This window comes from Carassius gibelio, chromosome B13 (genome assembly GCF_023724105.1).
Source record: "Carassius gibelio isolate Cgi1373 ecotype wild population from Czech Republic chromosome B13, carGib1.2-hapl.c, whole genome shotgun sequence".
Lineage (NCBI taxonomy): Eukaryota > Metazoa > Chordata > Actinopteri > Cypriniformes > Cyprinidae > Carassius > Carassius gibelio.
The window spans coordinates 8,185,400-8,200,312 of record NC_068408.1 but is presented as its reverse complement, the minus strand read 5'-3'; the positions used below and the strand labels follow the sequence as shown (position 1 = coordinate 8,200,312).

The 14,913-nt window shown below is 35.6% G+C and overlaps 1 protein-coding gene across 1 annotated transcript in view; it reads right to left on the bottom strand.

The window, feature by feature from the left end:
* kcnh5b (potassium voltage-gated channel, subfamily H (eag-related), member 5b) overlaps nucleotides 1-4,603 on the bottom strand; it is a 41,105-nt gene extending 36,502 nt beyond the window's left edge. The window contains exons 1-4 of the mRNA XM_052571942.1: nucleotides 4,282-4,603; nucleotides 2,990-3,113; nucleotides 2,010-2,116; nucleotides 1,207-1,335 (exon numbers count right to left, since the gene is read on the bottom strand). Of these exons, the coding sequence (XP_052427902.1) occupies nucleotides 1,207-1,335; nucleotides 2,010-2,116; nucleotides 2,990-3,113; nucleotides 4,282-4,354 (433 nt within the window). The 5' untranslated portion in view covers nucleotides 4,355-4,603. The remainder of the gene's footprint in view (nucleotides 1-1,206; nucleotides 1,336-2,009; nucleotides 2,117-2,989; nucleotides 3,114-4,281) is intronic.
* Nucleotides 4,604-14,913: the final 10,310 nt, after the last annotated feature.

The following is a 14,913-nucleotide window of genomic DNA, read 5'->3' as shown; positions in this document are numbered from 1 at the left end:
TGTCACATATTCCTTCAGAAATCATCCTAAAATGCTGATTTGTTTATATAGTATCAATGCTGCTATCATGTTTGTGTAAACAGTGATTTACTGATGAATGGAAAGGTCAAATAGAAAAATCAATTTTACATTGCAAAAGTCTTTACTGTCATTTTTTATCAATTTAATGCATCCTTGCTGAATAAAAATATTAAATTAAAAATAAATAAATAAATAAAGTACTGACCTTTTTGAATGTTATATGCACACAACAAAAATATTAATCCAAAATATCAGTCCTCTGTGGCTCAGCTATGACTCAGCAAAATGCTTTATGATGAGTAAAAGTGGAACAAATGTTTGCTGTCACTCCTGCAATGATCTTGCAATGAAATAAAACTCCTGGAAAACTGTCTGAGTATATACTGTAATGCTCTCATACACACTAGTCAATCTCCTGCAAACATGTTCATGTCACATTTCAACCCAAAATAACTTATATAATAAATAATGTGACACAATCCACTATGACATTTTCCCTCAAAATTCTGATTACTGTAACATAATTCCACTTTATCCTCAATAGTGATTCTAATTACTGCAACACAGTAACTGTCTCATTTAAAAGAAAATAATGCACTTAACGGTCATTAAACTAGTGTCATAGCTAACACAAAAAAAAAAACAGTGGTCCCAAAAATAGGCTTCTACTTTAAAAATAATATTTCTTATTTCCTTCTTTTGATTTTGGTGTGAAATGTGACTTGGACCTTGTTTTAAACAGGTTTTGTGAAATTCACCCACATACACCAAAGCAGAACGTCAACGCCAGCACTATTGGGATTTTTGGAATGAGACTCTATATAACTTTTTTCAGTTCAATAAACAAGCTCCCACGAGCAAACACACACAAACACAGAAGTGCTTGAAAATAACACTTGTGTGTGAGTGCCAAAAGGAAAAAGCTGGCAATGCTTACCAATCATAAACAAATATTTATTTGTTGGGCATAAGCAAATTAGAGGAAGTGTTTATCTGTCAGAGCAAACTCAAGCCCAACAAACACTACTGGCATGTCTGTTACCATTACGTATTAAAAATAAACTGAGACTTCTGTGAGATAATCTATTTTGAATAAATCACTGAAATTACAAGTGTATGTACAGTACATGTATAGCTTATGTGTGTGTGTGTGTGTGTGTGTGTGCGCGCGGGTGTAAAACTCACCCCTGGTGCTTTCATCTTCAATAGGTTGTTTAAAGACAGTGATGTCCTTAAATGTACACAGGAACAAAACCACTTTGTCATTTTCATTTCGGATCGGTGCAATCTGCATGTAGAACCACACTGGAGATCCTGTGCAAGGTGAGATGTCAAAGTCAGCATTATTATACCATACCATTATTACCACATGATTCTTCAGAAAGCACTTTAATATGTTGATTTGGTGCTCAAAAACATTCTTTATTATTATCAATGTTAATGAGTCTTGAATTTTGCAGAAACCATGACTTCCATTCAAGAGTTTGGAGTCAGAAACCTTTTTTTACATTTTTTTTTTGTAAAAAAAAAAAAAAAAAAAAAAAAACAGAGAGGGAGAGAGAAATAGAAGTAAAGACATTTATAATGTCACAAAAGTTTTCAATATTGTTCTTCTGAACTTTCTATTCATCAGAGAATACTGAAAAAAATTATTAGTTTCCACAAAAATATTATTTTAACACTGAAAATAATAATCATTATTAATAACTGAGCACCAAATCAGCATATTAAAATGATTTCTGATGGGTCACGTGACACTTAAGTAATGAAAAGTCAGCTTTGCCGACCAGAAATAAATGGCATATTTAAACAGAATTGTTTTATTTTAAATTGCAACAATATTTCACAATATTACTGTTATTTTTTTATCAAATAAATGACTTGGTCATAGGAGACTACTTCCAAGAATTTTAAAAGAACTTGAAAAGAAAAGCACTTTTTGACCGATAGTTTACATGGTAAAGTTTAATCCATCAAGTCTCACTTACTGTTCTTTCTGTACAGCAGCACTTCAAAGCAGGTGGACTCGTAGTTGTCAAAGGCCTGTCTCACCTTCTCTATGGTCTTCTTGTCTGTCAGCTCTCCATACATAAAACTACAGAGAGAGATTAATCAGACAGACAGACAGACAGTAATCTCCTGTTTTCAAACCAAATCGTTCGGTTTAGGAAGAAAGTTTCAGTATGGTTTTTTAAGGAATCATCCCTCCCATCAATCCTTTGATTCACATTTATAAACATTCTAATGAATTCAGGAATTAATGCGAGCAAGTAAAATGATCAGAAGATGTTCATTTTTCCACACGTTGACAACAGACATGAATTATGGTCATATGTTATTAAAAAGATTAAAAGATTACAGCAAAATCTGAAATTCATAGGCAACTCACACCTGATGCAAAGTGTGACCAATTATGGCATGTTTGTTTCTGTTGCAGTCATAGAGAATGGCTTATTAACAACACAAAATTGTCAAGAAGAGATGCTGTAAAGTGTGATATGAAGTCTCTAAGACCTGGAAAACAGTATATCTGTGGCTCAGCACTTTATGAGAGCCACTTACTGAAATGAGATTTATATATATTTATATCACTATATGACACTGAGATGCCAGATCATGGCTTGGCCAAAAAAACTTGAATTCTAAATTCATGATACCAAACTTGTTTACATCACTTCAAAAAAAAAAAAAATTATCAGTGATTTCAAGATTCGTTTTACATGTTACACTACTTTAGGCAGAGCCAAAGTGATGTAACACCTCAAGATTATGACATCATCACCTCTTGGTTTTGTAGAAATGAGTCCACATGGATCCACAACAAATAATTCAAAGTTTCAGTCTTAAACTGTTTTATTGTTTTATTTAACAGGCCCCTTAAGGTACTGCAAACCCCGAGATCTCAATACAGCATGAGCTGTGTAACACAGTGCTACAGATTTCTATTGTCACATGTATACCCACTCACCTGCACGTGCTGCTTTTCTGCATGACCTCTGCTCTGTGGTATCCAGACAGCTTGCAGAAGCCGTCATTACTGTAAACTACAGGCCAGTCCACAATCTGAGCGTTCCCCAGCAAGAAACTTGTCTCTGAAGGTTCAGAGAAGATGACAAAGAATAAAAGAGGGAGTGGGAATTAATGATCTGACTACCACACACTAATGCATTTACAGTCTTTGCTTCACAGTTAATTACTGTCACTGATCTACTTTAACATCTGGTGTACTCTCTATAAAGGGTAGACATTCGAAAGCCCATAATATTAAACTACAAATGTTGTCATTCTTATTGCAGAATGGGACGTTTTAGAAACTCTTATTAGATTAATATTTAAATTCTTTTTTCGCAACTAAATTATCACGTCTTGTATAGCCAACTATAATCCTCAGATAAGGGTTGTTTGTGATGCAGTATAAAGAAACCAGACACAGTCAGAGATGATGCTCCCTCTAGTGGTAGCAAACGCAACAGTCCGCAATTTGCGGCTCAGATCTCTCAAAACCATCAAACGGAGTATTCCAGCCAGTCCTGATGAGCTGCTGGCGCAGAGGTGTGGAGGGAAATTATATTGAGTGCCTTTTTAATCAGCTGAACGAGAAATGTCTAATTATTTAAATTGGATAGGTTATAATTAACAACACACAATGATTTAGTCAAATACAATGCTTACCGTAAGATTGATTATTAGAATTAGTACATTTTCCAGATGTTAAAACTGCTGTTTATTATTATTATTATTAAAGAACTAAAATTACTTGTCTCAAAAATCGCATAGATTTCAATAATTTAGCTAGATGAATAAAAATAAAAAACAGTGGGAAAAACGTGTCTAAAATATTAATTCTGCAGCGCAGTGGGAAATTAATATTACCTTTTGTTAGCGTTACATTTTGAAGTGCATTTATGAAAACGGCTTTATGGTAAAACATAAATACTGACGACAGAGGTTTCTCTATTTACATAGTTTTTTTTTTTTTAAAGTTATTCTCTCTCGAAAATGCCTCAATAACTCAATGCATTAAAAATAAAATTAATCACAGTATGTCCAGCTCAGAGAACTGCAGTCTCTAAAATATAAAGGAAATTAATGACTAAATAAAAGTTACAGTTTTGAAATGTTTCAGTACAGCGTCCAAAATTATTATCATACGAAAAACCTGTTAATTGCATGTTTTAAGTTTGAAATACTCTATATGTAAAAACTGTAATGTCAAGTGACCTAGTGCATTTCAGAAAGCATAAGCGTGCTCCTCCTCACCACTCGAGCGCCTGACGATATTCTCCAGGAAAGTGTTTTGCGGTGCCACCAGCCCTCTCTTTCCGCCGGGCATCGTGCGGCTGTGTGTGTCGCGCTGCTCTCGTCAGGTGGGCACTCTCTGCGCGTGGAGTCTCTGCCGGCGGAGCGGGGAGGCTCATGGTAACGTCGCGCTCTGGCTGCCGGGAGCTTCTGCGTGCCACCCGCGCGCTCTGGGCTCAAAGCTACAATCGGTGGGCACGAGGAGCTCCCCACCCCGCGCATGCGCAACTGAGCCGGCGCGCACAGGCTGGCACTGGGGATCTCCAACACCAAGCGCGTTAAATGCGCAAGAGCGCACAACAACCCCTCTCCACAGAAAAACAATGGTTAGCTCTGAAGTCTTACATGATAATATCTGACATTAGCGCAAAAGGTATCATAAAGATTAAAACGTTTTAAATGTTGGTTTTAAACATAGAATCATCTTAAGGCAAGACACTGCAGGTGTTACCATGTAGCCCACCCAGTTAATTGATTACAATGATTGCAAAATGTTTTGGTTATTACAAGTTTTCTTAAATGTTAGGTTTAAATATGCAAATGAGGCATTATTTAATGAAATGTGCATACATTTCTAGTACAAAAATCTGAACACTAAATTAAGTCGGTTTCAAAATTATTTTTGACATATTAAGAGTAAAATGTGTTTACAGAGGGAATTTTGGGTATATAATTTTTGTCACTCCATAATTCAGAAAACAATATATTTTCAACATTTTAGGGGTACCAAAATGTAAAGCTTGGTGTGTGTTTGTGTGTGTGTGTGTGTGTGTGTGTGTGTGTGTGTGTAAGTGCTATTGGAGTGGAGATAAAGACTAATTTTGAGAACTCTGCCTTTAGAAATATATTGTGCTTGAAATCTATTGACACAAATACATAAAGTGCTATAAAAGAAACACTTTACACTCTACTAGAAAAAAACACTTTATGAAAAAACAAAAAGCCCAAAATCTCAAACTTGACAGCTGCATGAATAAAAACAGTATTTTTGCCTGCAGAAATGCAAAAGTAATTTATACTAAAATGTACAAATAACTTATGTACTGTGCCTTTAAGCTACCAAAATGCACCCTTTAGGGATAAATAAGGTACAAAGCTGTACCTCTTTTTAAAAAAGAGAGTGAAGTGACATTCAGCCAAGTATGGTTGCATTTAACCCACCCGAAATGCACACACACAGAGCAGTGAACACACTGTGAGCACACACCCGGAGCAGTGGGCAGCCATTTATGCTGTGGCACCCGGGGAGCAGTTGGGGGTTCGATGCCTTGCTCAAGGGCACCTAAGTCGTGGTATTGAAGGTGGAGAGAGAACTGTTCATGCACTCCCCCCACCCACAATTCCGTCCGGCCTGAGACTAGAACTCACAACCCTTCGATTGGGAGTCCAACCCTCTAACCATTAGGCCACAACTTAAGAGAGAGCTTAAGAGAGTCGACCATTGAAAAAAATCTGTATTCAAAGGACAAAATTATTATGTCTGATCAAGGCAAGTCGTCACATTTTATAGAGGTTCTTTCATTTACCGTTTATATATATATACCCTTTATATTTTTGCTAATTATAAATTGTATTGTGTTTCACAAGTGTTTTGCTACATAAGACAGTTCACAGTTTCCCATTGTGAAAACATGGCGCAAATAATGATTGAAATATTCAATGGCATTTTATAATAACCGAGGTTATCAGGTTAGTGTTCTATATATATATATATATAGACATTTAGAAACTTAAACAAATAAACCTTGAGAAATAATTATTGGAATAAAGTGGGACATCTTGCCCCAGTCTCACCTTTATAGAAAAAAGATACAATTAGAAGTTTTACAGATTAAAAATAAAAAGATGTAATTATAGCACAGCATGTGTTTACATTTAATGTGGATTTAATTTTCACAGAAAGCAAAAGGAACATATAGTAGAGTAGGTTATTCAGTAATATTCAGTGGGAAATTTCCCTCTATTCAGATTTCTGGTTGACTAATAATTACAATTTATTTAATGAATAAACATTTACCTTTGGTCTCCTGCATGCTTGTCACAAGGCCTATGCAGGACATTGTTCCTAGCTGTCCTTTCCTTAAAAACAGCCCTGTCAAGATCCATTTGTACACAGGCTTAGGCAACAGATGACAGCATGCACAAAAATCCACCAAACTCTGGATATAGTTGCTTCTTTAAGACCCCACATATCTGCTTCAGTGCTGTCGGCTTGTGCTTGCCCTTTAATTTCTATTAAGCTTTAATCACTGGAGGCTCTCGCTCTGATGGGTCCCTCACAGAAACACCTGTTCTGCCCTCAGCCACCTGCTAACAAAAGACATGATGAATAGAGTGATAAAGAAGAGATTCATACTGAGTGAGTCTACATCAACATATTCCTGTAGTTAAAAAAAGCAATCTGTTAAAAGCAATCAGTTTTGAGGTCTAATATTAACATGATAGTAATATCTCAGATAAAGCATGATCAGAAATGAGGACGGTGAGTTTGGCATAACATAATCCACACTTTGGAACTGCAGGGGTGCAACAGCAGTCACCAGGCTAATTGCCCTTTTTTAACTTGTAAAGATGCCCAGGTCAATTACCAAACCACAGGGTTCCCTGCCTACATGCAGAAGCACATGCAAGACCTCATTTTCTGACATTCTGGTGAATAGTGCACTTATATGGTTACATAAGCAACAAAACAGCACGTTATCAGGGGAAATCTCACAAAAACATGTCAGGTTCATGGTGTGCCTTTATAAAATAGATAGAAATATGAATTAATATGTTGAATGCAAAAATGTATTTTTAATTGTAATAAATGTATAATATTTGTATATTATTAAATATACAAATCTAGTTTTAAAAAAGTACACAAAAACGTGCAAAAACATGATTTAAAATTATGATATATTAAATGTCAATAAAATATGTATATTTTAAAAATGCATTACAGTAATACCAGCTGCGTCCCTAAATTTTAATGAAAAGAATGTCACTCTGCAAACCTTTTAATGGTTTGAAAGCAGTTTATTTTCTTTATGCTAAATATAGATTCTATTTGTATAAAGAAAATTAAGTCTATTAAGATTTTAGCATTTTAACGGTTTTCTCTTTTTTTCCACTTAATCATAATAATTGTGTTCCTGTAGCTCAAGTGGTAGAGCATTGCGTTAGCAAGCGCAAGGTTGGGGGTTCAAATTGGAACACATGTTAGGGGAAAATTGTTAGCCTGAATGCAATGTAAGTCGCTTTGGAAAAAAGCATCTGCTAAATGCATTAATTTATTTAAATGTAATTATATAGTATATTAATATTAATTCAGTACAGAAATACTGGAACTCATGTTGTCCAGACAGACTGATTATACTAATGAAAAAAAGTTATGTTATAAAAATAATGTAATAGAAATTAGCTGTTGAAATAGCAGTTGAGGCCCTAAATTTGCTTTATTTTCATGAAAAACATTGCCAAATTCATACAATTTTATGGTCCAAATTTAATTTTATCATGATAAATATAATTTATATTTTCCCCCACTGGTTTTCGGCGAGAAACATGGTCTGGATGTGTTATCAAGAGACTGTGACATATCCACCAAGTTCATACCCTAATATACTGCACAGCAAAGAACAGAATGCACTGGAGAAGTTTCAAGAACTCTGAGAGCCGACAACATTGCAATCAGCAGGCCAAAACTCATTCCTCAAGACATTATCTGATTATTACAGCTCTGTTGGTTCTTTAATGAGTAACACACTTTAGGCTTGACAGCATGAATCTCAAGTGATCGATATGTTCCCAGATGTTTAATAATTCAAGTTTCACTGAGAATGTCACAGACACAGACCACTGTGGCGGGGGGGGGGGGGGGGGGGGGTGACCCCGTGACCCCACTCTACCTCCAGAGACGGCAACATGCTGTGTGATTGCAGATATACACACATTTAATTACACAGAGTCGCACACACACACGCTCAACTGTTTTCACTCACACGTTTGCGTAATCTCTCAATCTCACTCACACTCTCACACACAAAAAGAGCCATGTCTCCATTTCTTGGCATCGATTGTGACCGTTAATAAGCCCGTGAGCATATCTCAGTCTTTCTTTTTTATCTCCCTCTTTCTCTCAGTGATGCCCATATACAGTCAGATATCAAAAATTCTTCCTAATTAGAATTTGTTTGAACCTCACTAAAAATATCTTGCCGACAAGTCAATAACTTCTGAATCTGAAAGCAGAGAGGTTTCCCTAAGCAACCATGACAGGGTCAGAGAACGAATGATAACTTCACAGACATGATAGATTTTCCTTTGTCGTTACACCATTAGCGGTCTCTGCAGCATTGCCAGACTTCCCTTAGAGGGCTGAATTACAGTAATGGCCTCTACATTAAGTGAGCTAGATATATATAAGGCTCAACATACCCATTTTACATATTGTGACATACTTCAAAGCAAAATTGAATATTTAACGAAATGTAGGGTGGGACTTTTATCCATAAGGATTTGATTAGAAAATGAAAAGTAGGCGTCCCATACCAGAATGGAACAAAACATGAATGTGAGTTTGCGTTGAGTTTCTGAAGGACTACCAACTTTTGAACCACAGAGGCCAAATATTAAGACTATATAATTTCCATTTCAAATATATTGTTATTTACTTTTATATCCTTAACCTTTCTTAGAATGGGGTATTAAACTACTGTTGCATAACCAAACTACTATTTGAGCAGAAATAATAGTGTGAGTTTAGTATAAAACTACTGTTTCTGAATAATGAACGATGAGGGAGTGTTTGAAACTTGTTGGCATTAATTTTGCAGATCTGTTTGTTGCCACCAGTGGCACAGAAATTACATGCTTCATCATTAAATATTGCACAATATAAAAAATAAAATAAAAAACTGCTGTAGCATTCACTGTTGGTTAACATTAGCAATTATGCATGTGGCCCAAGTAATGTTAGCTGAAAAGGAGACATTAAAGACGTGGAGCAAATTCCATTTTGGTATCTAAAAATATATAATAATATTAATTCATTTAAAATGATCTACTGCAGGAGTGTAGAAAAGCTGCTTTATTTAATAGTAGCATTCTCTTTTGGTACAACCTATAACCCATGCGGCCCAAGTCTGTCAATACATTTTGCTGAAAAATGTATCAATTGCAAATTTAAATACTGCACTATAAAAACTGCATTATTCACAATAATAGAATTCACCATTGGATAAACTAATAACCCATTCGACCCAGGCAACGTTAGCTGAAAAGGGGACATTTAAGAGGAAAAGTAAGTTCCATCTTAATACACAGTGATTAAATAATAAAAAAAATTGAATTCAAATAGGATTTTCAAAAGAATTAGAGTTCAAAAAAAGTGGACATATTGTGTAACCTTGAGTGCTAATAAAACGGACATAAACGTTCTTCTTTCAGAGACCTTTTCTTCCTTCATCAGAGTGGTCAGGTGAGAAGTTTGGCTCATGGTTCTCTAACAATCAAACGCGTGGCCAGTACAGTTCACGGCTCAAGTGGATCACAGCACGACTCCAGCATCTGAAACTGACAGACATAGGCTACTGGCCTATTCCCAGCAGGGAATGAAATGAGAAATAACAGGCGGCAATCAAAGAGAAGAAGTGAAGATTTCCAAATGCAGCAGCATGGTTTTTCATAGCACGATTCAAATTTGTCTTTTAATACGTCTTAAACTTCAGATTTAGGTATCAGGCTGCCTCTATATTTAAGCACATCAACATCAGTATGTCCCAGAACTGGCCTCAGGTGGTGTAGGTGCTGTCACGCAATAGTTTTCCTGAAACTAATAAGATTAGACACCGTACTCCTAAGTTGTAATATTTGTTCCCTGAAGTCGCAGGGTCCATGAATCTGTTTGTACGCACTCAGATAAATACACGTGGTGCTGCTGCCGGTGATGTCGAGCGCAAACCTGATCTCTTTTGTCTCGATGCTCGGGCTAATTACAGCTCTCCCCACGATTGCTGTCCACATTCTCAGATTCAGAGCCATAAACATTTAAGAACAGGAAGTCCTTTTTACAAGAGCTCTCCTGGAAATATAAAAACAATATGTTCCCATATATTTGCATCATAAGCAGAAAGAATATGCATACATCAATGACAAGAACCACTGAATGAAGCTATTTATGATTTACAGTAGTTCAAGACTTTAGCTACATATATACTACTGTTCAAATGTTTGGAGTTGGTAAGTTTTTGTTGTTGTTTTTTTTAATGTATTATACAATTTTGATGGCAAAGCTGAATTTTTAGCATTTCTCCAGTTTTCAGTGTCACATTAGCCTTTAAATTCCTTATTTTTTGTATATGAATAATTTTTTTTTTCTGGAAATCTTAGGTGAATGAAAAACTCAAAAGAACAACATTTAACTCAAAACTTTTGAATCATAGTGTAATGTTATAGGCTAAATTATAAATAGTACAAACAAATAATTTTTTCCATACCCCTCCCCTTCATAAAATTCAATAACCTGTACAACAGGAAATATGTAGTGATGCACATGACTAAATATTGTATTCTTTTATAAAGTGATTTTGTTATAATCATGTAATATTTGTTTGTTGCTACACAAAAAGTTCAGTTTAATAAGAGAATCAGCGAATCACACTTTTCTGAATTTCCAAAATAAAAGACACAGTTCCAGTGTTTCCAAACACTGCCTTCAACACCTGCCAGCACCAAGACTCGAACCGGCAACCTTCTGGTAACTAGCCTGGCCCTCTAAGCATTAGGCCACAGCTGCCCCAAATGTGATGAAAAGTAGGTAGTAAGTAAGTAAGTACTACAATGTGTAAGTAATACAATGTGATAAGAAAAAAATTGGTTTGTAGTGTTTCTATTCCGCTACTCTGTATAATAATAATAATTACTTTACCCTGAAAATTGACTGCGTTTTGAATTATAGTGGATAATGCACCACCGTAAAGACAGGGCCAGAAAGAGAGGGAGAGTGAGAGAAAGAGAAAGCAGAGCTCATGAGAGAATGGGATCATGATGCGATGTGACTCACTGACATTCAGTCAGGCCCTCATTAAATTAGTTAAAACACCCCTGCAGTATCCAGGACTGAAATGTGTTTAATAATCTCAAATGCTCCCTAATTACAAGGATTCAGCCTCACAGGCACAGAAGTTCAGCAGTTCAAATAATTTTTTACTGTTATTCAGCTTATTATAGTCCAAGTGTGAGAGATATAGTTCCCCCTCAGACATCCAGAATGCACAGGTGATGATAAAACTGGAGCAGCTGCCTATAATGATGCCACAGGAAACAGAAAATAAACATTACAGTGACAAGCCATCGTTTATCTTCTGTTTGTGTTCATGCAGTGTTATTACAGAGATTTTTTTACTCGTTTATGCACACAAGTAGTCCCCATCTTGTATTTTCTTTCTTCTGTGAAAAGTCTATCTACTCAAAATTAGCAGAATATTTATTTATTTTGCATCAGATGTTGTGTACTATATTTTAGCACAGCTGGAAAGCTGTGTCAGCTGCTAAGCATCTAGAACCAGAACTATTCATTTAATAATTGGGAATTTGTATCTTTCTGAAGTCCTGTCTCTTCAACAATTATAGTTCCACCAGTAAAATCGAGACAAGGTTAACAGTGCTCTTAATCAGTATAATCCATTCCATCTCCAAATTTCTGTGTCAGAATGTCTCATGGCACCATGCTGGTGCATTTTAACTCCACTGAAACACTTTGATATGTCAGAGAGTTTTAGATCCAGCTCACTAAACAGCTTCTGAAGACATTAAGGCTGTTTAAATATTCAGAAACGAATGGAGAGAGACGGAGAAGCAAAAATAGAAGAGCAGCGTGTGTTTATATGGGAGAAAGTGAGAGAGACTTTATCTTTTTAAATCCCATCGACCTGATCTCAAGTTCATTGCAACACATTAATAATGCATATAATAAACCAACATAAACATATCAAGTAACCTGTCATAATTCAGCACTAAGGTCTGAAGATGATGCAAGGATGTGTTATTTAGTTAAGAATCTTGTGTGTTTCACTGACAGACAGGAATGCACTGGGACCATCACAAACTATGAATATAACAAAATACCTGTTTAACCAGTTCAACTGGTGCCCCAAAATGGGCCCAGGTCTGTTTTGATCGCAAACAGTATTGAAAAAAATTACCACCAAATCAGAACATTACAATTATTTCTGAAGAATCAGGTTACACTTATTAACTTTTCAGTTACACTTTATTTTAAGGTGTCCCTGTTACAGTGTAATTACACATTTATGTATGCAGTAATATGAGTTAAGAGTTAAGAGTTATTGGTATGTAATTATGCTTATTTTTATTATAAGAGTAAATACATGTAAAAAGGACACCTTAAAGTAAAGTGTTACTGTTTTTTCGGGAATTAATATATATATATTAAATACATATATATATATATATATATTTTTTTTTTTTTTTTTACTACATACATACACATATAGAAGTAGGAGATGGATAAGTTAGCCAGAACATAATTCATTTTCATTGGTTCATATTTGGCCTCATATTTGGTTTGACCAGCACAGTGTCTATTGGATTTGCATTTTCTAATGTTTAAAAAGCCTTCCCCAAAGTGAATGAGGTTTTACCAGGTTTCTTCCTGGGAGAAATCACAACCCCACACACATCCTCATCACCAGGAAGATTACGTAAGTCTAATGAAGGGGAGATGAGCGCAGGAGAGAGTAGGAAGACCGTCTTTGTTTTCGGCCAATAACAAGAGAGATAATTGGGGATTGTCGACCGGTTGCGCATTCACAAGTTTTCTCCAAGACTAGTCACGCAATGTTTCATCAGGTTAATAAGAGTGCTCTTTCACAACATGACATCACAACAGTGTTGTAAATCATCTTTTGACTGAAGGTTTAGTTCTGCAACTGATCACAACAGAAAGCGAGCCATGCAGGGATAAAAGAGGGAAAAATAAAATAAAACATGAAAAAAAGAAAGGAGAGACAACAAACAGTCTCAGAAAGAAACAGACAGAAAGAGAGAGACAGCGTGAATATGTGTGGGCTAGCGTTGTATTTTATTTTAGAAACAGGAGTGGGTGGATCTCATGGTGTACATCACCATATTTCATTCAGAAACAAACATTTGAAAATAGCATGACCCTCATGAGAAACATGAGACAAGCTGAGAAAAAGAGCTTGATCGGTTTTAGCATTAAAAATGATCTATAAAATATATTATCTATAAAAGTTACACTACCTTACAGATATGAATCAGGTGTCATCTCTTAAAGCTATAGACTGCCCAAAGATTAATAGAGTGTCGTCACCCTCGTGCTATTCCAAACCTTAATGCATTTCAAACACAATTATATTTTGAAGAATGTTGGCAACCAAACAGTTTCAGTTTCCACTGATTGCATTGCATTTTTGCTGGTGACATTAGTGTCAGTACATGATCCCTTCCAGATTTATAAAACAGTACTGTAAAACAAGCCCTTCAACCAACCAAAAAAAATAGCCAATGAAAAACTTGCTCTGCTTTAGAGGAGGTATATTAGAGAAAGGACATGGGTCGGGGTGGTCTCCAATCCATTGTTTAAGGTCATGTGACATGAAATGCCACATGTTTGTAATAAACAATTGTATCAAGACATTTTTAACGTCAAACATCGCTTCCAAATCGACATCTTTGATGGGCTGAGGGTGAGTAAATTTTTAGCAAATTTTCAGTTTTATTTATTTAACCATACATTTTTACATATTCCAACATTGGTACTGAAAAGTAGTTGATCAGATTTTAGTATTAGCAGATTATTATTGTTTGTTTGACAAATCAATCAATAGGTGCTGAAACAAGAATATGTCCTACCTGGGAACATCAGTCACTGAAGAGCAGCAAACTCTGTTGACCTTTAGGATGTTAACAAAGCAACCACTCAAAAAAGCAATAACTGTATGTTATGGTTCCGGATATGAGATCATTCTTGATTGTGTCCCAGTCTCTATGACACACTAACTGTGGCGCACCTTACACAATCACTTGGAGAAAACCTAAAAAACAGACTGTAAAGTGGGTGACTTTATAAGAAAAGGCAATTTGACACTTCAGAAACAAGGACTGGGTGACATCTGTGACCTGAATATAACCCAGTTTTCACTGGCCTAAATTTTAAAATCACTCTCGCCAGATTTAAAGTGCATGGACATAAATTAAGATCCCAAAATGCATGGATTTGATTACACGTTAAATGTTAAAAAACATCAGTAAAACAAATCACGCAAGTCTTATTTAATTTGTAAGATTCTTTCAACCTAAGCATCAATATTCCAATGGCAATATACCCTTTAAGCACAAATTACCAGTATTATTTGGAGTACATGCTTCTTTAATCAGTTATGCAAATAAGTTTCTGATTCAGATTGTGAAAGACTTTGCCAACCTCACATTACTCTTGACATCTTTTTTCCTCCAGAATTGTCTTTAAATTCACAGGGCTCTAGCCAGCTCCCAGGGCTAGTAAATATTTTAAAAAGACCTTAATCGAGTCCCAGATAACTTTTGCTTTAAGGATCTAAAACGCTC